This window comes from Chiroxiphia lanceolata, chromosome 6 (assembly GCF_009829145.1).
Source record: "Chiroxiphia lanceolata isolate bChiLan1 chromosome 6, bChiLan1.pri, whole genome shotgun sequence".
In the NCBI taxonomy this organism is placed as follows: domain Eukaryota; kingdom Metazoa; phylum Chordata; class Aves; order Passeriformes; family Pipridae; genus Chiroxiphia; species Chiroxiphia lanceolata.
In genome coordinates this window covers 38,159,247-38,186,324 of record NC_045642.1, presented here as the reverse complement: position 1 = coordinate 38,186,324, position 27,078 = coordinate 38,159,247, and the positions used below count along the sequence as shown (strand labels likewise).

Below are 27,078 nucleotides of genomic sequence, written 5' to 3'. Positions count from 1 at the left end.
GCTTCAGCTAAAGGCAAGACTGGGAAGGACAGAGACACAACTCACCTGATGAAGCCAGGCACAACCAGGGCACCCAACTGCTATCGTAAATTAATATCAGGAATCACAGTAGCACCACATAGTTTAATACTATTTGGAATAGTGTATTTTAGAATCAAGCATTTACAGAGGTGGTAGTGACTACAATACCTCATCCCTGTCACTACACAGGAAAAGCTCCACCCATCACTGTTTCCAGTAACAAGGACAATGTAAGAGTCCTGATATACAACTGCACTTCACATTTATGAGTGTCATTCACAGGAGACTTGACTTCTTTTTTTTTGGGGATGTGTTCTATAGTATGCAAGAGGTACAAAGATAAGTTAGATAGCAAGCATAAAATTGTCTGACTTGCAAGTTTGGTTGGTACTCTGTACAGAACTTGGCATATTTTTTTCTATTCTTCCAGTTCTTTTTTCAGCAAGAAATGGATATTGGCCATGACACCAAAATGGGCCAACATCATTCTCTGTATGAATCCTCTCACTAAAAAATGCCTTAACTTACCTATCACTCCAAATGCATATATTGACACGGTCTCAGAGAGCATTGCTCTAATACTTAGGAAAGAAGATATGATTGTAAATACCTGACAACACTAACCTCCACAGCAACATGTTCACTAGCAATCTGAAAAAAAGTACCGCTAACTAAGAACCAGCTAAAATACAATATGTTGGGGGGGGGGTATAGGGGTGAGGAGGAGGGGCAGGGCCGGTGTGAAGAGATCAGCTAGCACTTTAGACTGAAAGATATTAAGTTCCAAAAAGCTATGTCAGAAGCCATCTTTGAATTCACAAGTAATGCTAACATTGTTTTCTCGGCTTGCCAGAATGGTTTGACCCCTAACAATTACATCTGAAGTGACTACCACAGGCAGATCAGGCAGATCTGTTTCTGAAACCTCCAGACTGCTTCTTGTCAATGATGGTCCATAGCTTTGATAGAGTCCAACTAGAGCAGTTCTAATGGCCACGCTGGAAGCTGGCAGACCTGATGGTCTGTAGCTGTAAGCTGATAGTTCTCAGTTGAGCTGTTTTGTTAAAACTGACAACTGAGGCTCAGATTTGTATCCAAAAATTTTCTATGTTGGACAGCTGTAGGCATTGCTATATGAACTACCATACACTTAATATGCTGCTATGTGACTTACATCACGAATATTGCTAGATGCAGTTACACGGATGTAACATTTAAACAATACTGTAATTACAGGAGCGCCCTAAAGGTGGGCTGATATTTACCAAGATAATTCAGTTGTTGAGAATGCAAACCTATGAAAAAGGGAGATTATGACTGACTTCACAACTTTTAGCACTGTACCATCATCTATTCCATATATGTCTTTTCTATTAAGCATATATAATCACAAATACATTTGAAATTTGAAAGAGTTTTTCATCCGAGGAACCTGACATGTTTGAGAGGTGGGCTGATGGAACCTCATCAAGTTCAGCAAAACAAATGCAAGGCCTCCACCACGACAATCCCAGTATACACGTACAGATTGGGTAGAGCAGTGATGGAGAGCAGCCCAGCAGAGAAGACTCTGGGGTGATGGTTGATGAAAAGCTCAATGCAAGCCATCAGTGTGTGCCTGCAGCCTAGAAAGCCAACCGTGTCCTGGCTGCATCAACACGAGAGTGGCCGCAGGTCAAGGAGGTGATTGTCCCCTCTACTCTGCTCTTTTGAGACTCCACCCATAGTACTGGCACATAGTTCTGGTGCCATCAACACAAGATCATGAAACTTTTGGAGCAACTCAGGGGAGGGCCACAAAGTTGATAAGAGGACTGGTACACCTCCCCCCACAAAGACAGGGAGAGAAAGTTGGGGATGTCCAGCCTGGAGAAGATAAGGTTGCATGGAGACCTCATAGCAACCTTCTAGTATCTGAAGCAGACCTACCAGGAAGCCAGAGAGGGACTCTTCAGCAGGAACTGTAAGTGATAGTACAAAGAGTAATGTGTACAAATTGAATGAGAGAAAATTTAGGTTAGATATTAGGAAGAAATTCTTTACTGTGAGTGGTGGTGAGATACTAGAACAGGTGGCCCAGGGATGTGCTCAAAGCCAGTTGGATAAGGCCTTGAGCACCCAGTCTAATGGGAGGGTCCCTATCCATGAGAGAGTGGGTTAGGGGACTAGATGATCTTTAAGGTCCCGTCCAACCTTTAACATGACTGTATGAAATGTTATTAAAAGTTTCAAGACAAGCAGGTTAGAAAGATCTCAGATTTGTTGAATTGTTTTGTTCCCCGAAAAATAAAGCACAACTCAGTTGGGGTTTTATTTGGGTTTTATTTGTTTGCCTTTGCTTGTTACACTCAATTAAAGTGCATATTACCATGGAACAAAATAGGAAGGCAGTCTAGACTCTCTCTGTACTGAAGGGAAGTCTTGAAAGACTTCCAGTTACTGAAAAAAAAACGAAGTCTGTAAATATGAGCCACATTTCTAAATCTACATAAGTGGAGTTAACAATCCCCTTTTCTATCTCCGTCTAACTGGAATGTGTGTGCCTGATCTGATGCCATTACTGTTCTTATTCCTCATGTTGGCCATCCAGTCTTTACGTCAAATATTCAACTGTCCCTCTGCTCTAAGCATTTAAGGTATTTGCATGATATTTCAGAAAAGCCTATAAAGCAATATATGTGGTAAGTAACTCATGCCTCACAACCCCACTAACAATAGCCTATGGGGAAAAAAATAAATCAATAGCAGTTAACTCCTACTTCAACACCAAAAAAAGTCTAAATGTCTCGTGGACTTAACCTGTTAGGTGTGGGGGGGAATTGTTGGGGTGGTGAGGGAGGTCAAACAAAATATGCACACTCTCTTCATGAAACATGTCCATCATGGTTCACATAACTCTTCTGATACCTTCAAGCATATAACATGCAAAATGGTTTTAACAAGACTTATAAAAGAATCTAATGGTAATTACCACTGTATCTATTTCAGAGATCTTTTCAGAGAATCTTTTACTGAGTCAGGTGTGGTGTGAGCTTGTTTCAACACACCAAATTTGCCAGCAGAGAGGATTACCAACAGTATCAAATGGATGTAGTGGGTGTTGACTCCTAGAACAAGAACTGTTAACACTCAAAAGCACATCATGAAGCAATGAGATCTCAAAAGTCCCTGCTCTCACAGCTCTCTGAACTTCAATACCTGAACTTAACAATTAGCAATCATGACACATGACAATAGGCACACACCTCAAAACTAAGTAATCAAACTGGGTGTATAAATCCTTTGCAAAGTATCGGTTTGTTACAAGTTAGAGTGGTTTTAACCCAAAAGAAAGAAAAATAAAAATCAAACCGAAAACGCTCATATGAATTATCCCAAGATCAAAGGTGTATCCTTGCTGTAAATAAAGTTGTGTATTTACAGCACTATAATTTTGCAATAACCTATTAACTTTGAGAAAAATCTATCTGGTACATAGAAGGCGAGATTTTCTTATTTGTCTCCAAACTATTACATGTTTTAGGATTCACTGTTAGTATAGATAAAAGTATAGTGAAGCATATCCACGCATAGTTCCCATTTATGTGATATGCAGATGAAGAATATTTGTAGTAGTAAATAAATAAAATCATTAATAAGCTGTCAGGATATTCATAATAAAAAGGATACATTAACTTTGCACTCTTAGCTTCAGACTAGATTGTTTTCCATATCTTGTTTATATTCTTTTAACTAATTCTTTCACCACACCAAAACGTGTATCAGTTGCTTCTGAACGATATTTTACAAAACTGAACTAAAAATGAAGCTAGACCAATGCTTATACAAGAAATGCAGCTTATTACATTTGTTGCACTCAAAATAAATATTGATTTCAATCTAAGAATGCTATGAAAGGGCTTGCATCAATTACACAGTACATCACAGTCATGATGCAAGTTACCTAATTCCAGTGATGCACACAGCAAATCAATCATTCACATCCACACAGCTTGGTGAGTCAGAGCCACCACTACTTACCTTTATCTGAACTTTTAAATACTGCATTCATTTTGGAGTGGCATTATAAAGGAAAAGGTTTACAATGAAAAAAATGTCAGCTAATCTGCCAAAAACCCTGCAGTAATTATAATTACCTCTATTCATGTCAGGTGTGTTTTAATACATACACAAATGAGTAAAGAGCTCTTAATGACAACAACATTATGAGGGAGGTTTCCCTTTTGCATTATCTATTTATTCAACACAAAATTATTAAGCTATTGTGATAAAGCAGCTAGAGTACAATGACTTTCCTTTAATCACTAATTAAAATGCTGATTGCCTGTTGAGTGAGACGTGCAGTTATGGTCAAACACCAAGTCCTATTGTGTGATAACAGCTTGGGCTGGCCTTACAACTGGGTGGGGTTGAATCACTGCTAAGTAAACAAACCCTCTATGGCTGAAAAACACAATCCCTTCAGCTCAATAAAATCCTTAAGTAACTTTTAATTTTACAGCCTTAGACAAGCTAATATTGCAGAGCACAAAAGTTCAGAGATAAAGAGACCTACCAGGTGCTGGCATAAACAAGCAATTACACAGATTATAGGAGAGCAGTACTGGGTCTGTATGAATTAATTTATTCTGTGTACAAGCTGAGGTGGAAATTAATTTCATGGGGCCAAATTCAAAGGACCACTGGGACATTATTGGCTTCATCTACTCAACTTCTAGAGTATACTCAAATTACACCTCCACAATCCCACTGATAGTGCCCCAATGCCATCAGTGGGGTTTCACAGATATAGTCAGGAGAATCCACACACTCGCATTTCCCTTACATACTTGATTTATTGCAAAATAAATCAAGTAAAATAAGACCTATTTATCTACAGTCCTGTATTCCATGTAATCATTTTAAATGACAGTAAAAAAAAAAATCTGCAATATGCCACTTCACATTGGACACTATTTAAACGTAATGTTATGCTCCAAGTACCAATGCTAAAAAAGAAAAAAACCTTCACATGCACACACACATATAGAGTGTAGGACACGAGAAAATCAGCATCATGGTACTTGTCATTTACAAAAAAGACAATTATTTTTCAAGAAAGGGTAAATAATTTGTAATTAAAACCACAATAAAGTAATAACTGATTCTAGTATTATGATCTTAATTTCATGAGATACCACTGTACAAACCTAAGGAGCATTACAGCATTTTGCACTTTCGAAAATAAGGGGGAAACCCCCCATTTTATCCCAACTGTGGATTTATGAATATATGGCTTGCTGGTATTCTAAGAAATCAATTTAACCCATAAAGTTAACATGGCATAGAAGGAACAAATGCACATCATTTGTTATACGTAAATTCATTCCTTTAAAAGGCCATTGGTTACTCCATCCAATAAATAAGTAAGAGCAAATTTGCTTTCTTCCAGTTCAACAGGTTTATTCTCTTAACAGAAAAAATAATAATGTGCTGTTTAATGGACTAACCTTTATCAGATTTCAAATAATCACATGGAGTTTGGGGTGTTTGGGCTGGTTTTGGTTTTGGGTGTTTTTTTTTTAAATACAAATTGTAAGAAATTAAATTGTTGCTAGACAGAGGCCAGAGAACATGCTACATCTTGCAGATTGTCAGCACTAGACATACAGAAGTAAATGTCTCAGACTATCTCCCACACCCTATGACTATTATTACCAATTATTACCAATATGTAGGGAAAATCATCAAAATATTGTGGTTTCTACCAAAAGTTAAAAAAAGGTTTTGTTTCTAGATTTCTGTAGATCGTTTCGTGATCTAGCCACCACGATACTTTATAAAAGGTACCACTACAGTAAAGGGATCACAATAATTTTGGAGATAGGGAAACTTATGATGACAGCATTGGTAGAAATACTTCAGAATGATTGATAAAATAGCTCAGGCCCTAATCTTCCATGAAGACATATATCATTCTCTGAATCCCTGCCTATGTTTCTCAGGTTTTGCAGAAGAAGGAAATGAAGGTGGCACCCAAGTACAAGACTAGAATCTAGAGCATGGGGTCTAAGGTTTTTTACTTCATAAGCATTCAACAGAATTACAAAACTTGGTTTTATTCTTCAAAACTCCCTTAAGCTTACAGCTCAAATTCTTTTAACCCTTCCACTCAACACATTCAAATAACTTCCAAAGGCATCAGTTTCCTAACCACTGAACAAATACAAATTGAATGCAGTGACCCATCTTTCTAGACAGCACTGCTGCAGCTTTCTTTTGATCACTATTACCCAGCTGTCATTAAAAAGCTTTCTCTTACTGCCTATGATACTCAGGTGGCTTGGCAAATATAGAAAGTCGATTTTTAAGAGCATATTGATTATTGAACATTTCACTTTTTAAAAACCACATCTTTCTTACATAAAGAGGAAGAGACTTTGCCTATTATACCAACAGCTATGCCCTGATCAGTCCTCCCAGTGATTCAAAACTGAACTTGCAAAGATACCTGCCCACATTTTTAGAAACTTGCTACATTTGCAGTTTATGACTTCCACCTAGCTTTGGCATACACAAGCACACAAAGAATACCAAAAGTTTAGGCAAATACACATGGATTCTCCACTGATACACAGGAACATTATGCTATAATTGCAAAGGACCACTTAAAATGATCTAATGGAAAAATAATATCCACTTAAGTGGAAACAAGGAACAATGAGAAACACAAGAATAAGATAAAAGAATGAACATAGGCATCATCAGATAATCTTCCTAAAAGCTGACTGTATTAGGCAATAGAACAGCCTGACAGGGTAGATGGCAGAAACCCACTAGCTTTTGATTATTACAACAGGAGAAAGTAGACTAGAAAATTCACTGCATATAGGCAGAAACACTGGGTGATCTAACTGGTCTTTTCCACTTTTGAATTCCATTACTGATTAGTCCTGAGCTTTATTTAATCTTTTCCAAAGCTTCCCACAGTAGTAAACCAGAGAACCAATTCATATCTAACAGCAAATATTTTAATTCTGTTCCAAGATCTTCATAAATATTCACTTTCTCACAAATCAGAACTGTTCTGTTTGTATCTATTCTAAATAACCGTAAGACAAATATATCCAAATAGAAGTATATCATAAGACAAGCATGTTATAGCCAAACAGAAAGGAGCAGCAGATGCTCAGATGCAAGAGTGGCCTTTAGAACTTTAAACCCTATCACAGAAAACAAGGAAAACAGTTAGAAGGATCCTCTAGCATCATCTCCCAAGTCATGTTGTGCCATTAGTTGAAGAGAAGTCTTACAGGCTTTTCCCTTGTGCAAAAACAAAAACCAAAAAAAATCAAAAAACACTTGAAATTCCAAACCCATGGGAAAACACTTGTAATACACATGCAGTTTACACTTACATGCTACACTGATGCCACAGTACATATATAAATAGAATGTGATCAGCATTATAATGCTAATAAGAAGGTTGCATACTTGTGAAGTACCATGAACAGAATTAGTGTTTATGAGGAGTCTACACATCAGTACATAACTTAATGCTAACTTTATTAGCTGTTGAACAAAGCATAGATATGCACACCAGTATATTTTCTTTTTATGAAGGAATGGATCAATAAAATGAGTCAGTTTGAGATGGTACTTATTACAAGGACTGGGAAGCACACCCAAATCAGTTCAAGAAGCTGTTGCCTTCTGTATATTACTAGTACCCAGAAGTGAGTTTGTTTGACCTTTCACAGTGTTAGAAACACACTTGTATGAGATTGAGAAAAAAAGATGTGGTTTTCTTCCATTTCCTTGTCCTATGATCCAATCTTTGTTTTTGTATTAACATGCCACACTAATCCTTGAGTTCAGCTTGTTACCAACTACCAGGACCCCAAGATGCTTTTTCTTCTAGATCGTCATCTCACCAAGTATTTAAAATTTTAGCATCATGAAGTTTAGCACTTCCCTTATATAACTGTATATATTTTATTTCCTCAATTTATCAATATAATTTGGAATTCTAATCCTATGCTTTAAAATGCACACAGACCTTCCTTCTGAAAGTAGCTCTAGGTAACAACTACAAATTTAATAAATATTTCCTATTTCTTCATCCAAGGTATCAGTGAAGAAAAACGTTACCAGGTCCTGAAGGCATCCCACCATGTCCACACTGAAACTGTGCTCACATTACTTAGTTGAGGGCATCAGTTTGGTACCTATGTAAGAATTCTAGGCTGTCCATCTGATTATGACTTTCCTCTCAATCATCAACAAAACCCCTTTACGGTAATTTCATCATCATCATCTTTATCATAGAACAGATGAAGAAAGAATGTCAAAACTAAGATATTTACTAAAAGCTAGAATTTTATTAAAATATATGTCACATTTTGTTTCTCTGCTTCCTATAATGTGTGCTTATCCTATTACTGTAGGGTAGACTTGTTGACACTATGTTTATTGAAGGAGTCGTGTGGACTTCTTCCAGATATTTATGAGCAATGTGTATTTTTCCAATAGATGAAGTTTGCTGATTGGTCTATTAATTGGGTCAATAAGGTTTAAAGAGAAGAATGGCTGAAAAAACAGTAGTCATAGACACCTTCTTCAGGAAACCAATTAAATGCCTAAACAAGAATTTCTGATAAGGAAAGACACTGTCAGAGGAGCCCCCTGACTCCACTAGGAGCCTGGAATTATCTCTAGTCACTATTTGAAGCCTAGAGTCTTAACTTAGGCATCTAACTCGTGTCGAATTGAGCACAGCTCTACACCTGCTAGTATGCTAGGAATCTTACCAGTTCTCCAACAGTTTTCATAGATGATGCTGTCAGGTATGTTAGCTGCCTGACCAGTTTTCAATTACTCTTGAATATCATTAGTTGTTAAATTAGAACAAAACAAAGAAATCCCCACACTGCAACTCTACTTACCTAGGTATTTTTCATTCCTTTGGTTTTTATATGGATGGCTGAGCTTCTCAAACTTTGGCATAGATTTTAACAGTAAGAAATCTCATGTCTGTTACTACTTCCAGTGAAAATTAAGCAGCAAGAAGTTAACAAGTTATTCTAAGAATGCCAAGGCATCTGTTGGTCTCTTACCTGCTCACTAAGCAATGACCAAGCCCTTTTTTCTCATTCTTCCTTTCTCAGTGCTTTGTCTCTTATAGTTGAATTCCACTTTGTGCCTAAGTCTTTCAGAGTTTATCTCCATTTGCCCATACCATTCTTTTACCCATCCATAACAAACTGACCCAGTTTCAGCTTTTGACAACATCCCTCAAGTTTTAAGTCACTAAAGAGTTCACGTTTAGTTAAACCAGACTTGTGTTGAACTTTATTTCTTTGCACTAGGAAAGCTAGTGTTTAGTCCTTTTGAATGTTTCACTAAAGAACTGTCTACTGCCTTCACATCACTGTGCCATGCACTTGCTTCCTACAGAAAGCTACCTACTAATTTTTCAAGTTTAATGAAGTGCACTTTCTTGAACCCTACCATCATTAATAATAGGATGCATTGCATCTGAAAGCTGCACAAACTGACAAACTATCTGACAGAAAGGCAATGGGAAAATTAGTCAAAAACCTGAAAACTAGCCAAATGGTAGCCATGGAAATGCTAGAGACTGGCAAATAGGGCCAAGCAACTGGAAGGAGAGAATCAGAGATTTGTCACAGTTGGAAGAGACCTTTAAGAGAAATTACTTGAAAGTCATATAAGAAATAGTGACAATATAAAAAAGATACAAAGCTATTAGAAAGCCTCCAAAGGAGGGCAATGGAGATGGTGAAGGGCCTAGAGGTGAAGCCAGACAAAGAACAGGTGAGGTCACTTGGTCTGTTCAGCCTGGAGAAGAGGAGACTGAGGAAAGACCTCATTGCAGTTTACAACTTCCTCATGAAAGGAAGAGGAGGGGCAGGCACTGATCTCTTCTCTGTGGTGAACAGTGAAAGAGCCTGAGTAATTGGTCTGAAGTTACGCCAGGGAAGGTTTAGACTTCATATTATGAAAAGGTTCTTCACCCAGAGGGTGGGTGAGCACTGGATCAGGGTCCCCAGGGAAGTGGTCACAGCACCAAGCCTGACAGAGTTCAAGAAGCATTTGGACTACACTCTCAGGCACATGGTGTGACTCTTGAGATATCCTATGCAGGACCAGGACTTTATGGGTCCCTTCCAACTCAGGGTTCTGCAATGAAAGGCTGCACATTGCAGACAGCCCCAACACTTTGGTCCTGGATTGCACAGTAGTGGATTTTTGGACCTGTCAATTACATTAATTTATGCAAATTAAATTAATTTTACCCTAAGAAAAGTCCTATTTCCTTGGCACTAAGCATAAGTAATTACCGTTAGTGTCCATGAAAGTTATATGTACTTGCTGAGAATGGATTAAGCAGTTTATAAATGTTTACTCCGAAGGAGAACAGAAGAGAAACAACACAGAAGTCCTTGGGAAGGTAACATATTTGGGAAAGTGATCAGAATAGATTATCCATAGTGTGCTGCTTCACTTGCAGCCATTTCATTTCCATATATTTCTGTTCCCAAGCTGCAGAAACTGAAAAAAATTCACTTTCATGGTTTATCATCTTCAGTTCTATAACATTCAAATGTTTTTGTGATCTTAACCAGTGCTCTGGTAAACTTATTTCCTGATAGAACTGTCTAAAGAACAAGAAACTGCTTTGCCTACTGCAGAATTTGTAAGCACTAGTATTTGGGATACAACTTTGAAAATCGGGTATCTATTCAGTCAGAGAATAAAATGGATCAGAAACCCAATGGAAAGAGCTTAAATTTCACATCCCAAGTAGTCTCACAATTAGCACCTTCAAGTCAGTAAGAACTAAATTTACTTAAATTGTGATTGAAACTTTTGAATAGCTAATATGTTTGGGAAATATTTACAAATAATTCATCATGAGAAAATCTGTTACGAATTAGTATTTGTTATTTATTGCCCCTTAGCTGCAAATAAAATAGCTTGTTCATAATAATACAGTGTTTTGTGTCAGTTGCACACTAGATTAAACGAAACTTTTGAAATGCCTAAAATAAAAGTTTTGGAAAAGTTTCCATTTACTAATGCTCTAAATGTTAAACAATTTATAAGGCCAGTCAATTTTAACTGCATAGTACGAATAAGACAGGTAGCGAGAATATAGCAAAGCCTGGTAGGGTGTATTGCAAATAACTAAAAGTCTCCCACAATTGTTGCATGGGTAGTCCAGGATGTAACTTGGCATCACTTTAGCAGTGGAAAGCTAGCCAGACCTGTTTATCAGTGGATGAAAGGCAGAACCATACTCTACCAGCTTCCAGGCCCCTCTATCTCTGTGTTTTAATTTAGTTTCCACTTACAGCAAGCTCTGCATCTGGCACATCCCTTCCCTGTGCCAGAAGGCTCCAGAAGAACCCCACATCAGAACTTCACATACTATTATACTGTATTTAGATAACTTTATTAATATTTTAGTATAAAAAGAAATTAAATGTATATTTTGCTTATCTTTCATAGTATTTCAGTTTTAACTAAATATTAATAAATTGCAATGCTTTTGTTACCAGAAATAAACTTCAAAGCTCAAAAGCATTAATATATCCCAATTTGCTGCAATATTAGCTTTTCCAATAACTTTGGATAATTTCTTTATGCAAAACCCATTATGGAAAGAAAGAATAACATCAAGTCTTTTTCACAAAATGGAAAATCCTTTCTTTAAAGCCAGGATACTGTTAAGGTGTGCAAGGATAGTCAGGTTACTTGTTCGTATAAGACATTAAGTATTTGAAGATGAATACTTCTTTAAGGGAAAAAACACTAAGATGGTAAAACATTTTTATCTGCCAGAAGGAAGCAAATCTTTAAAATGTTTCTTACATTGCAAATGCCACTCTGGACTATACAGACAGAAAACATAGATTTCTGGTAACCAGATTAAAGGCCAAGGCCACAGCTTTATTGAAATACAGTAACTCACAATACAGACTTATCTGACAGCCAATAGTCCTTGCAGCAGTAAATATTGAGAGCCCAAGGCAAAACACCACATACACTGGACCCCAAAGAAATGCAGTTCAGTCCTAATGACAAACTTCTAAGTCTACCAATACTGATGAAACTTGAACTCTTTTGTTTTGAGATATAAAAGATGTGGTAATACCTGCATACGGCAATAAAACTTTTCTTTGCAGTGACTCTTCCTTTCCTGTCTTCTTACTGCACATATCAAAAAAACATCGGTGAAACGCAGTTTTGACAAAAATAAGAAGTGACAACCAGAAAAATCAAAGGTATTTGACTGTTCTCCACCAAATCTATTCAGAGTACTGAATTCCTAGCATCTTTTCAAAGGTATTCAATACCTTCAAAGGTATTCAATATTCTGTCATATTAGATAAGGTATAAATTACTTATTACTCAATTCAATTCATATAAAAATTGTGTGCATGATTTGTCAGTGGAACCACCTATAAGTTTATGCATTCACTAATATACCTTTCTGAAAAAAATAACTTTGGTGCTTGCTGATTTCTTACCTAATGCACCACATATCTTGAGGCAGCCTAACAAAATTACTTTAGTAATATTATGCAAGGTCAATATTACACTCCTGTACTTCAAGGGTTATAGATCCCTTTTAATGTAAATCAAAAAAAATAATTCATTCCTCACATCAAGTTGTTCCACTTCCAGCTTAATACTTAAAATCAAGTCCATCAATGCTGTTTGTCTCCTCCACAAAAGTATCACTCTGGAAGGAAAGGGAGCACTTCTAGCCTTTCTTCAAAAACATACATCTTAGTCTAAAATTTTTATTAGTTTTATAACTGAATAAGAAGCAGAACAAAGGAAATTACAAAAAAAAAAAAGAAAGTAAAAAATTGAAGTGTTATGTCCTCAGGCAACAATGCTGGGAAGAGCTATCTTGCCTGTCATTCATATTAGCTTAACAATAACAAAATTTGGCTATATATTGTGGGTTTTATTTGTCCACATACAGATGAACCAAACAATACTTCACTCCAAACATAAAATGGGAAGGGCAAACTTTGATATTTAAGGCCCCTGCTAACCCAAGTTATTCTATGACTCTGTGAACTTGAAATCCACAAATAGGAAGAACAGTCACTAAACCCTGCTCAAAATCTACAGGTATAGGATTGGTACATCCTCTGATTTAACAGGGATCTTCCCACAACCTTATGACTTACAGGCTCCTACTACATACTATTGCCTACTAAAGTGCATAAGCAAATAAAACGCTGGTCATTCTCAGTCACATATAGGTAATAGACCAATAACTCTTTTCCTGTAAAATAATGGCTAATGTTGTTCTCAGTCACACAGAAAACTTGCATAGTTCCTGCTCTCTTTCAGGAAGATCTACAACCTACTGCAATGTTATTAGCATTTGAGAAACAAATTACTCTAAATTCTCCAAAAGTAGTCAGCTGTAATCAGTTGATATAACAAGGTCATAGGATCCAGAAGTAAAGAAAGCACAGGAGAAAAAAGTTTTGCTATTTTGAGTTAGAAAGTCTCCTTCCGATTAACCCTTGCACCAAGTTCCAAAGGCTACATGAGAAGTAACACGTTGCATTAGATTTCAGTTGTTTCTCCCTGCCGGGTAAGCTCTACATGTAAATCCATTAAGTCTTTGGAGTCTGAAACCTGTAACTGAATGCTCAGCCAAAACAGGTGATAGAACAAAGTTCCTACTAATCAACTCAAATTATCCAGGAAGTGAGGCTTTGCTAATGAATTATAGTAATTACCTCTAGGGATTGGTCAGTGCTGGCAGACTACTGCTTGTTCTCAGCAATAGGAGACATACAAAATATGCATGTTCGTATGCCTAACTCTCCATTCCTATAGGGTTTGGAGCAGTATCTCATCTCCTTGGAACCTGAAACTCTGAGGTAACATCAAGGGCTAGACAGGCCCCTGGCCCTGAAGTTCAACACTTGACCAATAATCTGACCAGGACAGCATGAGAAATGTACTCATCAATTTCCATCATCTAACTAAAAAAATAGTGAGTCAATGTAAACGTATCACTCATCTGAAGAGGTCAGCATCATTCCTATATCCCCTGATATTTATTTGACTATAGCTAATTGCTGGAAGTCCTGGGTTAACAAATGAGCATGGGCTCATCCTACAGCTGAGATCACCATCAATACTTGAAATTCAACGATCTAAAGAAATATTATGGTCCAAATACAGAGTTGGCAAATATACAGTGCCACCTCAGCCCCATATCGCCTTTAATAATCCAAGTAGTATACAATTGTTTAATTTTCCTGGCCCAGCTTACATGAGGTAATAACAGAAACTGCCACCTAGCCAATTTAAATGAACGATAATAAAAATATCTGAGAACAAGTTAAAAAAACTCAAAAAACAACAAACACACAAAATTCAGAAAATAGTAAAGCACTCCCCAGCCAATGAATGCTTGCCTCAGATTATGAGAAGCGCATGGTGTTTTTTGTGTGACCAGGCCACCTTATAAATATACTATTTATTCTACAGTGACCCAAGGAGTTGGGTCTTTTGTGAAAGAAGAGCGATGCTGGAAGTCCCAGCATCACTTACAGTTCTGTGCATACACACTAGAGAAGAAATACTGCTGGAGATCCCAATCATAACTGAAGGTGAACAGCACACAGTGAAATCCAGCCTCTTTCCATAGACACAGGAAGTGATTTTTAACTCCGAAGCTCCTCTTCCCTTTGCCACCACTGTCAATAACTGAGGCAGCTCAAATCCTACTCAGGACTCAGCTCTACCAGCAGCTCCAGCTTTGGATTTGCGCACACACTTGAATATCCATTCCTTTCCATTCCCTTCTGGTGGCTCTCCAACTCTTAGCACATACATAGTAAGTAGTTTTCTTACCACTGTGAGCTGAAAGCACTGCTGTCACTGCAGATCTTATCTAAACTCTGTAGCGTGTCTACAGACTTTTCTATAAGCTGCTGCCAGCTTCTTCAGGCTAGCTGCTAGAGGGTCGTAATGGTCACTAAAGCCAGATCAGTCACTAGGATCAATTTTCCCTTCACAAAGATACACACAGGAAGAGGTGGTGAGAAACACAGGGCAGGTGTGCAGTCCCCATAGTCTTTGCACCAGCAGCACCTAGGGGGTCATAGGAGTCAATTCCCACGCAGGTGAGGAATCCCATATTTGGCTAAGATGCTATGCCTTTAAAACAGACAGAACACTGTAAATGAAAAATTTCTGTTCTAGTATTTTGCTGTTCCTAGTAGGGGGAACACTTCAATCTTTTTGCAACTGCTATGAAGCTTAAACAGAGGAAATCCTACTTGGATTTCTTTTAAACCAGAATAACCTCCCAAAATATTCACGGGAAAGAGTTCATGATAGTGTTGCATTCTTTTCTGAAAGCTTAATTTAGACAACTACCAGCAGATCCCTTCATGAACACAGCAAAATCTTAAACTCTCTATTTGACTGTGCTTGCCTAAGGCATTAAGTTCAATCCACCATGTCGCACCTCAGTAACTCAACGGAGACTTGGAAATTCATACAGTCAGCTTCCCTGAGGGATTTGTTAAGTTTCACATACATTTAGTTGTGCAGTTGGCCTGTTCAAATTGATAAACTTGTTGCTCAGTGCTTGCAGATTTTGTCACTAGGAAAAATAAGTATCGGAGTGGGGGAAGAGAGGCTACTACATCTCAGTAATACTTTTTTTTTTAATAATTACACATGCATTACTGCTTCTATCTGTTCTTGAGAGACATTTATTTTGCGGAAGAGACAGGCAGATACTCTGGTGATGGGCACATTAAAAATGCCACAGACAGACAAGATGAATGTCATTAACATGTGAAAAATGAATAGAGCAGATAGATACAAAAATACTATTCAATCCTATCAAATATAAAGGAATAATTCACCACATGAATATCCTGTGTATCTGAACAATACCCATATATAATATGCAGGCTACTGATAAAGACTTCAGTCTGGAAAAGCACTTAAACATTTTTACTTTTTAGTAGGTGAGCAGTGCATGGGAATCAATGAAATTATTCACTGGATTAGAGTTAAAGCATGTATATTATTATTGGTTTTTGGTTGAAGGCTAATATGACCCACAAGTAACAATTAGACTACTTTTATAATGTTATATCATAAACATCAGTATGACATGTTATTACAAAGTAAAAGTAACTTCCCCCCACCCAAATGATGCTTATGTATATAAGAATTACTATTACTGTAAGAATTACTAACCTATAGTATATAGCACAAAACAAACCAGTTCAACCCAGTATCTGCAATGGCTTTTGTCAACATTGGCAAATGGAGCAGAAAAGCAACAGGAAAGGCTGGCTGAAGAAATAGGAAGGAAGAGCATCCTCCTTTCCAGAAGGGTAACTTTACGGACATACAGCAAGCAGAAAGCCTATGGTGCTGGCAAAGAAAACCAAGCATGGTCACATTATCAAACCAAAGGAAGATATGATGTGTCTTTTCATCAGTCTTCAGAACACACAAATTAAAACTTTCTCTGTATCCTGCAGAGCTCCTCAATTACTTGTCATTACTATTGTGAGAGATAGAAAGCACTTAGTCCTCGGAGTGTAGCACAGATAGCACACCAGACTTCTCTTTCAGCTATAGTGTCATGTATTTTGATGACAACCCAAAAAGAAGCAATTACTTTCTCCATCTTTCCTCAGATGCCTTTGTTATAAAATACAAAAAGTCTTATTATCAGTCCTTGCACCTAAACTGTACAAGGATTTCAAATGATGAGACGAATTTACAAGGATGATGCACTGAAATACCAATGACAGAACCACCGAACAGAACATCTTAGTTTCGTAGTTCTGCAGGGATCAGTGGTCTGCAGTTTGTGTGATACTCTTAAAAGTTATAGGTTTACACCGTGTGGCTGTGCTTGTGACCTGTCAGAAAGCTGAAGATTTACAGTCTCAGAGGTGGGAATCACTGTCTGTTTTAAAGGAATCCAAAGTGTCACGATAGCCTTTTTTTTTTTCTTTAAATATAATATGTTAAAAACCTTATTTTGCAGTATATAAACTAACTTTTTTTAACAGATAAAATAATGCCAACAGAAATACACATATTTTCAAAAAGAGGATAAAGATCATTTAAGTTATAAAGACTTAATACAGCTAAAAGAAAATAAAGACATATATATCAAAAGCCATTCAGAACACAAATCCTATAAGGTCAAGTGTTTAAAAAACAAATATCTACAAAATATGTATATATATTTCCATGACAAGTTCTGAGGGAGAGATTACTTAAGGACTAGGACATGCAAATTGGTATTTAGGTGCAGCAGGATATGACTTAATCTTATTTTCAGAGGCAGTTATAATACCTGAGCCAATAGACAAAATCACATACACACAGGCTAGAATCTGGTTTATCACAGAAAACAACAACAAAACCCCAAACAACAACAATTAAAAACCCCAAACAAATGAGGAAAAAAAAAAAAAACACAACAAAATCCCAACACCAAAACACACGAAAAACCACCAAAATCCAACCCCCAAAATACTTCACTGCTAGTTTTGGGTCCATGTTCTCATCTTTTTCTAACTCACAAATAAGGCATCTTAGAAAGCAGAACAGGTTACAGAAGCTTTCATTCTTATTACCAGCACTGCACCTGACCCGTGAAGAAATAGGACATCATCTTCAGCTGACTCAGTGATTAGAACTTCACAAGCAATGAATAGCTAAAGTTAGGGCAGCTACACTTTCTTCACACTTGAACATAACGATTGTCAGCTTGTGCAAGAGAATCTATACCAAAGGGAAATCTCCCCTTGCTCAAGTTCAAAAGAGCCAAACAACAGCCCATCTGCAGTAACCTGTCTGTCTTTTGTAACTACACTACTGTATGCTCTGCAAAAAAGGTTTTATACCTACTCAATGACATATTTATTTTTCATTTGGGAAAAATAATAAAAAGCTCACCTTTTTTTTTTTTCCACTCCCACTTGCTATATTTCAAGAGGCAAAGCTGTTTTACAGTTATAAATAACTGACAAAAGGAACAAACTTCTAAACATCTTGTTGTAATTACTTTCTTGTCCTAAATTAACATTAGAGGATTGCTGTTGTTCTGCCTAAAAGAATGAATGTATTGGTAATAGCTTTGCAATCTACTATGAAACCTTCAAAAACAAGTATAAAATGTTATTTGCATAGAATTTGTTTAATCTTTTCTTTCTATGGACACAATGTTCAGCTTGTCTTTCAAATACTGGGATTGGCATATCAACTAATCCGAATGACAATGATAGCTTAGTTAAACATACAGTACACTTGGGAGATAAAGGGGATCTTCCTCAAAAACCAGTTATTTATGCAGTCCATTTCATAAAGAACTCCCTTAAGGTGGATATGAGCCACCTTTTTCAGACAGAATGGGCTCTTCCACCAATATGCATGCAACGATTAAACAACCATATGAAATGTACTTTGCACACTTGGAAGAAAAATTATGAGAGTTCTCATTTAGAGAATAATACAGTACCTAGTTAATCTACCCAATCAAGCTACCTATAATTCTCTTTTGAAGCCAGCTGCAGTTTGCTGCTAAACTGCCAGTTTCTGTACCGCCTTTAAAAGAAGTAGTTGATTCTCCTGTTTGAGAATGTTATAGTTGTCAGACAACAGTGTGTTTACTATCTTTAGTCATGGTCAGTTCTTCAGTGATTCTTCAACTCTTTCAGAATGAAACAAGTATAAACCAGAAAAATATCACCTACACTACTTATAAAGATCTATGACCAAGTACAAGCCTTGATAAACAGGATTTTGAGTCAAGGTAAATTTTATCATAGTGAAATCCTCAATCACTGGTGGCCAATGAAAAACATCTTCATTAGTCACTACAGGAATGAAATAATTCCTACCATATATAACTCAACTCTAGTCCTACTCTAGTCCTATAACCCTACAGTCTTCTTATGACACCAAACATCCAAAACCTGCATGCATTTTTTAGATCAACCATCTCTCTAGAAACATCCCCTAATAGCTCACAGTCAGCTCTGGAAGCCAGCAGTTTGAAGCCAAACCTACTGGTAGAATCCATCTGCTTTACTACAGGTGTTCCCTATACAATGGCCCTAATAATGACTTAGTTGGGTAATCTTGCTTTGACTAGTTGTAAACTGATCCTATTGCACCACATACCCAACCTAGAGCTTGTATGCTGTTGTCTTCTCTACTGCTTGGTGCACAAGAAAAATAAGGCCAGGCTTAGCACCTTCCTTTGCCACACTGATATATGATGTACTTTCTGACCCCTGCAGCTGTTTCAAATCTGACTAAAATTAGACCAGACAGCAAATTCTTCAGTGAACTACAGGGTTAGTGAACAAGCAGAGATGCAAGAGAGCAAAAGGAAACTAAACCCATTTTTATGCACTAGCTCCATCCTCTACACAATTGAGCTATAACCCATAAATTATGTTTACAGTTAAGTCATGAATTGATGCTCACCTTTTTCTGTGCTTTGTTTTTGTTCACTTGTAAAATGGGAATAACAGTAGTGGACTATCTCCATGAGGACAATAAAAAAGGTGTTTATTACTATTTTAGCACCACACTAATGTTCAGGTAGCACAGTGATACATATAAGAACACATGTACACATAGAAACCTACATAGCATAAAGGGGTTTTAAATCTCCAGATCTCCCTCCTAAATATTTTAAGATGAACTAAGAAAATACAGAAATAAAATAACAGAATAAAAGCAGGTCTTATGCAAAAATTACCAGGGTTTTTTTTTTTTTTGATTGTGCAGAGCAGGTGCAGTATCATTTCCCTCCTGCTGCTTGGCCCACCTGCTGTCTGCCTGATGGTTCTATCCTCACAACCTTAGTATTTATTTTCAATATGCAAACTTAAAGCTAATAATCTAATTCTTTTCATCTTTTTGTTTTACCTCAGGTATATTCTAGGTATCTCCCCAAATAACTCTGTGTATCAAACGCAACTTCATTATTCATTCAGATTATGGTGAAAAGAAAACATGCAGCAAAACTTCTTCATCTGAAATATTCTGTTGTACAGATGTGACTTGCTGCAGAGAGTCCAGACAGAGGACATTATGGCCCTTTCTCTGTTTTGCTTCTCATGCTGTCAGAGGCAAAAACGGGTGGTGTCTCACTTGGTGTGAGACATTGCATGGATTCATTGAATAGGTACCCAGTGTAGAAGGGTTGACAACTGCAGCAATAAAAGCCTCATGATGTGTAATAAAAATAATAAAATGCTGATAATAACAATAAATTTCAAGGTATAAGTGTCCTTGGTTTTGAGCCTATAAGGTTTTCAGAGTCTCGTTAAAGATTTTGACTAAAAGAAAAAAACACAAGCACAGGATGGCAGGGGATTTCAAGTAAAACATTGAGTCTCATTAACTCATAATTAGATGAGAGTTAGTAATATTGTAACAAATCTTATCATGCAATTCTCTCTCCTCCTCCTTTTTCTTCCACAAGCTTTGTAAAAACACACTCTTTCACACAAATGTTTACTCTACAGAACTAGGCAAACCTACATGGAAACTTGCATATCTGAGAAAAATCTGTTATTTCCTGGTTCCCCTTCAGTACTGCAGCTTGGCTGTTAGGTTGTTGGACACCTTGGTTCAGCTCTCCCCCGGCTCACCTGGGCTCCTACTCCAAGAGTGCTGTGTAAGAAAGGTCCAGAGTAGGCAGCATAATCCCAGGAGGGGGTGGAAGTGCCTCCCCACAGCCTACTGCTACAACAGCCATGCTTACTCTCCTTTGATTTAATGCTGCCACTTCAGGGATGTGTTCTCATTTTTCTGCTTAGATCACAGACTCTTATGTTGTTTTAATTTATTAAATAGAAATCCACATTTATGGGACTCATAATCGACACCAAAATCTAGATGACACCTGCAGTATATGGCCCATACCCACATAGCAAAAAAGTCTCACTCACAGCTCTCCCAGCCTCCAGTCTTCCATGCCTCCAGTGAAGGATATGGCTGACATCTGCATTTGTGAAATTCCTTCCACCACACACTCTCAAGGCCAGGGTTTGGACCACTATTCTGCCCTACAAATCCATGTATGTTTTCACAGCAATGCACCAATGTTTTGATATGAAAGCATTTATATCTGATCACATGAACTTAAGTTTTCCTTCTCACCTGTGAACTGAAATGAATCTTAAGCCTCCTTTTCTCTGCAATAAGAGATCTATTGATCTGCAAAGAGAAATTATTCATTAACACTACAAGCAGTAATAAAATTTAAAGTTTCATAATTCTGGACAATGAGGTCCCTATATTTATAACTGATATAATTCTTACTTCAAAACAGTTACTAATGTCACTACTGTTCATTATACTTTTTTGTTTAGAAGATATTTTCTTAAGCTTCGCCTTTTTCTTTTGCTATTTTTAACACTTTTCAAATTCTTTCTTTGACTATCCCAATGAAAATTGTACTATGCCAAAGAATATTGTAAAGGCTACTGTCCAAGCAATAACGTATTTGTTATTGCTCAAGAAAAATAAACACCTTCAGAAATGCATAAATTGTGAGAATAATTATTTTTGTTATCAATACTATATGAAAACTAAATTGAGGTCAGACAAAATAAAAAGTAACAATTGACAATGGAAAAAACCTGAGGCTTTTTGCACAAAGCAAATATATTTGCCACAGCTTTCTCCTATCTATAGTAATGTCCTGACTTTTCTATATGTATGTAGTTTTTATATTCTGATTCCAAATGTCTCAGTCTTTAACTGTGGCTACATGCATTCCAGCACACAACAATAAAACAGCTTTCTTTATTTTACTGTTCTGTTACACAGAGCATAATTTTATTCTTTTAAAGAAAACATTTCTATAAAATCCAATAAATCAATATTTCTTAAAGATAAAAGTTTTCAGAAACATGATTTGCTCTGTTTTCTCCCTTAACTGGCTTTCTGTTTAGCATGAATTTTAAATGTAATGTTATTTCAGTCAACCAATACTTTTAAGCATGCTGAATAGTGTGGAACATTCCTTTATTCTGATGTCATGCAGAAAGCATTTTTCTCAGAAGACATCTTTTGTAGTTGTAACCAAAAGGCAAAAGAAACTGGAGATCTCAAAGGGTGGGGGGGCTGGGAGGGTGGGGGGTGGAGGAGGGGAAGGCTTAAACTCTCAATCCTGTCACTTCCAAAATGGTATTAAAACCACACATATTTTTGGCAGTGACCTCTTAAAATAGTCCCTTAAAAGCTAGTACTTCTTTGCCACATTCAAGGTATTATACATATTTTTACAGGTTTTGACTAAAAATTCCTTGCATTATTGTACTGTATCACAGGGAAGTTCGCTATAGTTTCATGAAAGACGTTTTCATTTCTGACTGGCATCTTCTCAATAGCAGGGGGCCCAGGCGTACCGCTCTCTTCCAGGCAAACCTTTCTGCTCTTAAACAGTACAGCATTCATAACTTGCTTTCAGCACCGCAGGGCAGCTACACAGAGAAGTTTCTGCAACTAAATAGGTTACATCACAGAGAATTCCACTATTTGGCCAAGGTGTAAAACATAAATACACCCCTCACTCACTTCTGCACCTTACAAAAATGAAATAATATCTGGCTCAAAGACATGCATTTCCACATCACAGCCTGGTAGGTTGTATTTTTTAATGTGTTTATTATGTATCATAATTTCAATTAAACACATGAAATGGATAAATCAACTACAGAAGAAAGGAAGCATGAAAAGGTCTCAACAGAATAAATACAAGTACTGGCAATAACTTTTGTTTCTGCAAATACTCTGAATTCTCACTGTATGAAACTGTATACTGAATGTGACTCTCTCTTTACTACCTCAACTATCTCAGAGGTCTAGACATAAAGGGAAGGCATAATAAGGTAAAATTGCTTAAAAGCATCATCAACCTGATTCAGGAACAGGAAATCTTACAAGAAGCAAAGCTTGGTAATTCTAAGATAACTGATGAAATTATAATTAATAAAAATTTTGTATGATCATGTGATAGTCTACTGGAGCATTCCACCAAGCTATAATTAGAGAAGGAAAAGAAAGCATTTTGCAAGTACTTTTAAAAATGCTCTTTTTTTTTAAAAGATCTTTATATATTCAGAATCATAGAATGAAAGAATCATAGAACATCCTGAGTTGGAAGGGACCCACAAGGACCATCAAAGTCCAACTTCTGGTCTTGCACTAGACCACCCCAAGGATCACATGATGTCCCCGAGAGTGTTGTCTAAATGCTTCTTAACTCTGGCAGACTTGGTGCTGTGACCACTTCCCTGGGGAGTCTGTTCCAACATCCAACCACTTTCTGGATGAAGAACCCTTTCCTAATATCTAATTAGATAACTCCTAATATCTAATTAGATAACTCCTAATATCTAATTAGATATCTAATATCAGTCTCAACAAAGACATCATTGCACCAGGGAAGTGTCACATGTTATCAATATAGAAGTACATACTAAATACGCACATATATATGTACACAGCCTGTCTGAACTGTGAAGTTCCAACTCTTGTTGCCATCTCAAGTAATAACACACAAGTAATGTAAACTTCTGTGTTCTGCAAATATAGAAATACAGACACATTAGGTTGTGTGTGTTATTGGATGTTATTCTTGGATTGAGCTGTTGGTCATTTACATATATATGTATAATAAATAATATGCAGAAGATAAAAATGTTACCTTACCATTCATAATAAACACACACCCCTTTTTTCCCTGCATACCTACTGATAAATACACTGGCTGCAACATATTCTGCCAAAAACATACCATATTTCAAGTAGACAAATGCCACATAGTTGTCAAAAACCTGCAATGTTAATGCAGGAAAAGCCTGGTTTCTATTATCTTTTCTGTAGAAATATCTCAAGAACACATTCTCCCAGAGGTAGGACTTGGGACAATCTTGTCTTTTCATGTGTAATTTGGAACTGAGATCCAAGTCTTTTTCTGTGGAAAGAAGGGAAACCTGCTCCCAACAGATCTTTACTAGCATATCAAGCTACATCATAGAAATTGTTAGAGTTGGAAAGGACCTCTGGAGATCAACTAGTCCAACCCCCCTGCCAAGGCAGGGTCACCTAGAGCAGGTTACACAGGAACATGTCCAGGTGCCCCCCTGGGCAGCCTGTTTCAGTGCTCTGCCACCCTCAATATAAAGAAGTTCTTCTTCATGTTGAGATGGAACTTCTTATGTTTTAGTTTATGGCCACTGCTCCTTGTCCTGTCACCGGACACCACTGAAAAGAGTCTGCTACCATCATCTTGACACCTGCCATTGAGATATTTATATGCATTAATGAGATCCCCTCTCAGTCTTCTCTTCTCTAGACTGAACAGGCCCAGCTCCCACAGTCTCCCCTTAAAAGAGAGATGCTCCACATCCCTAACCATCTTTGTGGCCCTCTGCTGGACCCTCTCCAGTAGCTCCTTATCTTTCTTGTACTGAGGAGCCCAGAACTGGACATACTACTTCAGATGTGGACTCCCTATGACTGAATACAGGGGGAGGATCACCTCTGTCGACCTGCAGGCCACACTCTTTCCAATGGACCACAGGATAACAATATCTATTACTTTAATACACTTTTCCAATGTACTAATGATGGGAACAAATGTGACAGCACCACTTAAAAAGAAAAATATTAAAAAATTTCTTTAAACACGGTATGATCTTATTACAGTTGCTGGGAATAATCATAAATCCTCTAATAGGAAAAAATGTTTTTCTACTTTTAATTTTTCTTTTACAGAGTCAGCACAGCTACAGGAGAGTACACTGGCTTCTCTTCTGGCTCATGCATCAGCAGAATTGGTAGCTAAGTGCCAACTGTAGCATCCTCATTGTTGGTGATCCATGAACCAGAAAGAATATAGGTAGACTCAAATTCCAGGTTGAACTTGTGGCACTGGCAGCCAAGAAAAGCCCCTTTTCACTTACTCCTTCTCCTCTTTGATTCTACAAAATAAATTATCCCAGGAAAGACAATCAGCTGCTTTGTGATAACAGATTTTTTAAGATAAGACTTTGCTTTAAAAATCAACAACAGCATGCACTGAATGCACACTGTTAAACTGTTGTCCATCACAAGTAATGTGCCATGTGCTTATTGAAGAGCATTAAAGTATAAAAGGGAAAAAAAAGCAGAACTGCTTCTGAAGGAAATAATGTTAAAAAACTTCGGAGGAGCAGTCCAATCAAGGGTTTTAAATGCGAAAATAATGTAAGATTCTCAACTGCAGGCAGGATTGCTGAACAGATGAAGGCTAAACAGGGTAGTGTTTCTGCATGCTTTGAGTTGCTGTGGAGGAAAAAAAAACCAAACAAAGTAGCATAAACAGAAAAATAGACTCTTTTGTCTTTTAGTCATTCATCTTTCTTAAAATTATTTAAGATTTAAAATTTAAATGTAGTGTGTAATACAGACATTTGATAGTAGAAGGGAATACACAGTACCATGAAAGTTAAGCAATAATATTGTGTACATATATGTTTTGGGAAGATATACTATATACAATTTTAAGTGTTGCAACTCACTGGAATGAACTAGAACTATATGCAAAAGACAGCAAGTGTGTAAAGAAACGAAAGACTACTAGACATATACAGACATGTAACCATGAAAAATACTGCAGAACAGCTTTCATCCCCACTAGAAAGACAATGCTGAAAAGGACATTTACTGCCCACACCCTTTAAAACAAAAAAGGAGAATGTTAAATTACTATGTATTTTTGTTTCATGAGGTATCTGGCATAAGCTCAATAATAACAGTTGTCCCCAGCCTCAGTGCTATGTAGCCACTTAAATGACAGCACTAACACTTAGCAGTGCAAGTTCTTCTTTATTTTCTTCTACCACTACTCACCCCTAAAGTTTATCATTCTTCATATTTATTATATATCCACCAGGAGCAGAAATTCAATGTGTTCATAATATTTTGAAAGAGATGCAGCTTCACAAATGATAGGAACCTTGGGGCATTTCAAATTGAATGCATTTTTAAAATCACTTTAAATTTCAAGTATTGACTGTAGATAGACCTGCTCGCCTAAAGGTAATGCTCTGTATTACCACGCCATCTGGATTACATTTCCAGCCTCTCTGTAGCTTCCCAAACTGGCACAACCTGGGGTGAGACTAGTACCTCTTGTTATCATGCAAACACCACTTCAGCAGATTAAGGAGCAGCACTGTTCAGCTTTGAAGAGAATCTCATCCTCCTCACCAAGAAGGCTGTGTCTTTGAGCACAGAGAAAGGTTAAAAACAGGGTTGAAATGGAGTATATCCTCAGGGCTCCACCAGGGACATGAAAGACAACCCCAGAAAGTATGTTATATGACAACAAAGACATCAAATAATTTTAGCGGAATAGCTGCCTTCTACCTCCACAAGTTTCCTGGGCACTTCCATATGCATACCATACCTTTTTCCCCTTCCATCACAAGATTTTTGCGTATTGCTCCTATGTGCTATGAAACAGCTGCTACATTTCAATCTAGATAGCTAAATTACAATGGTGGATTAAGTCATTCACACATAATGGATCAATTACCAGGACCTTCTGTACTCAGTGAAAAACAGAAACTAGTCATAAGAGGGCATGTGTAGAAAGCAAGCAGCTGGGTTCAAGTGTTGCTACTTAGTTCTGAAACTTCACATGATCTTGTGCGCTCAGTCCTGGCAGGATGTTCAAAATTTAATTTACATTTAAAAACGAAGGAGTTTGTTTCACTACTCCCAGATAGTAGCTAAATATTCAAATTTTTCTTGTTAAAATGATAAATAATGTCTATGGGTAAATGTGCGGTATTTACAAGGAGATTCAAAGACAGTCCACACACACAAAACATACCATATAGCTCTTGCCTACTTTCTGAAGAGAAAGAAAGAAATCCTAAATTTGAACTGCTTGTTGTAAAGCATACAGGAATCCTTTAGAAAGGTATAATCACACTAGATGCTATT

General features: G+C 37.1%; 1 protein-coding gene across 1 annotated transcript in view; it reads right to left on the bottom strand.

The window, feature by feature from the left end:
• Nucleotides 1–27,078, bottom strand: part of NPAS3 (neuronal PAS domain protein 3) — a 616,659-nt gene that overhangs the window by 558,003 nt on the left and 31,578 nt on the right. Inside the window, 1 exon segment of the mRNA XM_032692228.1 lies at nt 21,235–21,291. Within this exon segment, the coding sequence (XP_032548119.1) occupies nt 21,235–21,291 (57 nt within the window).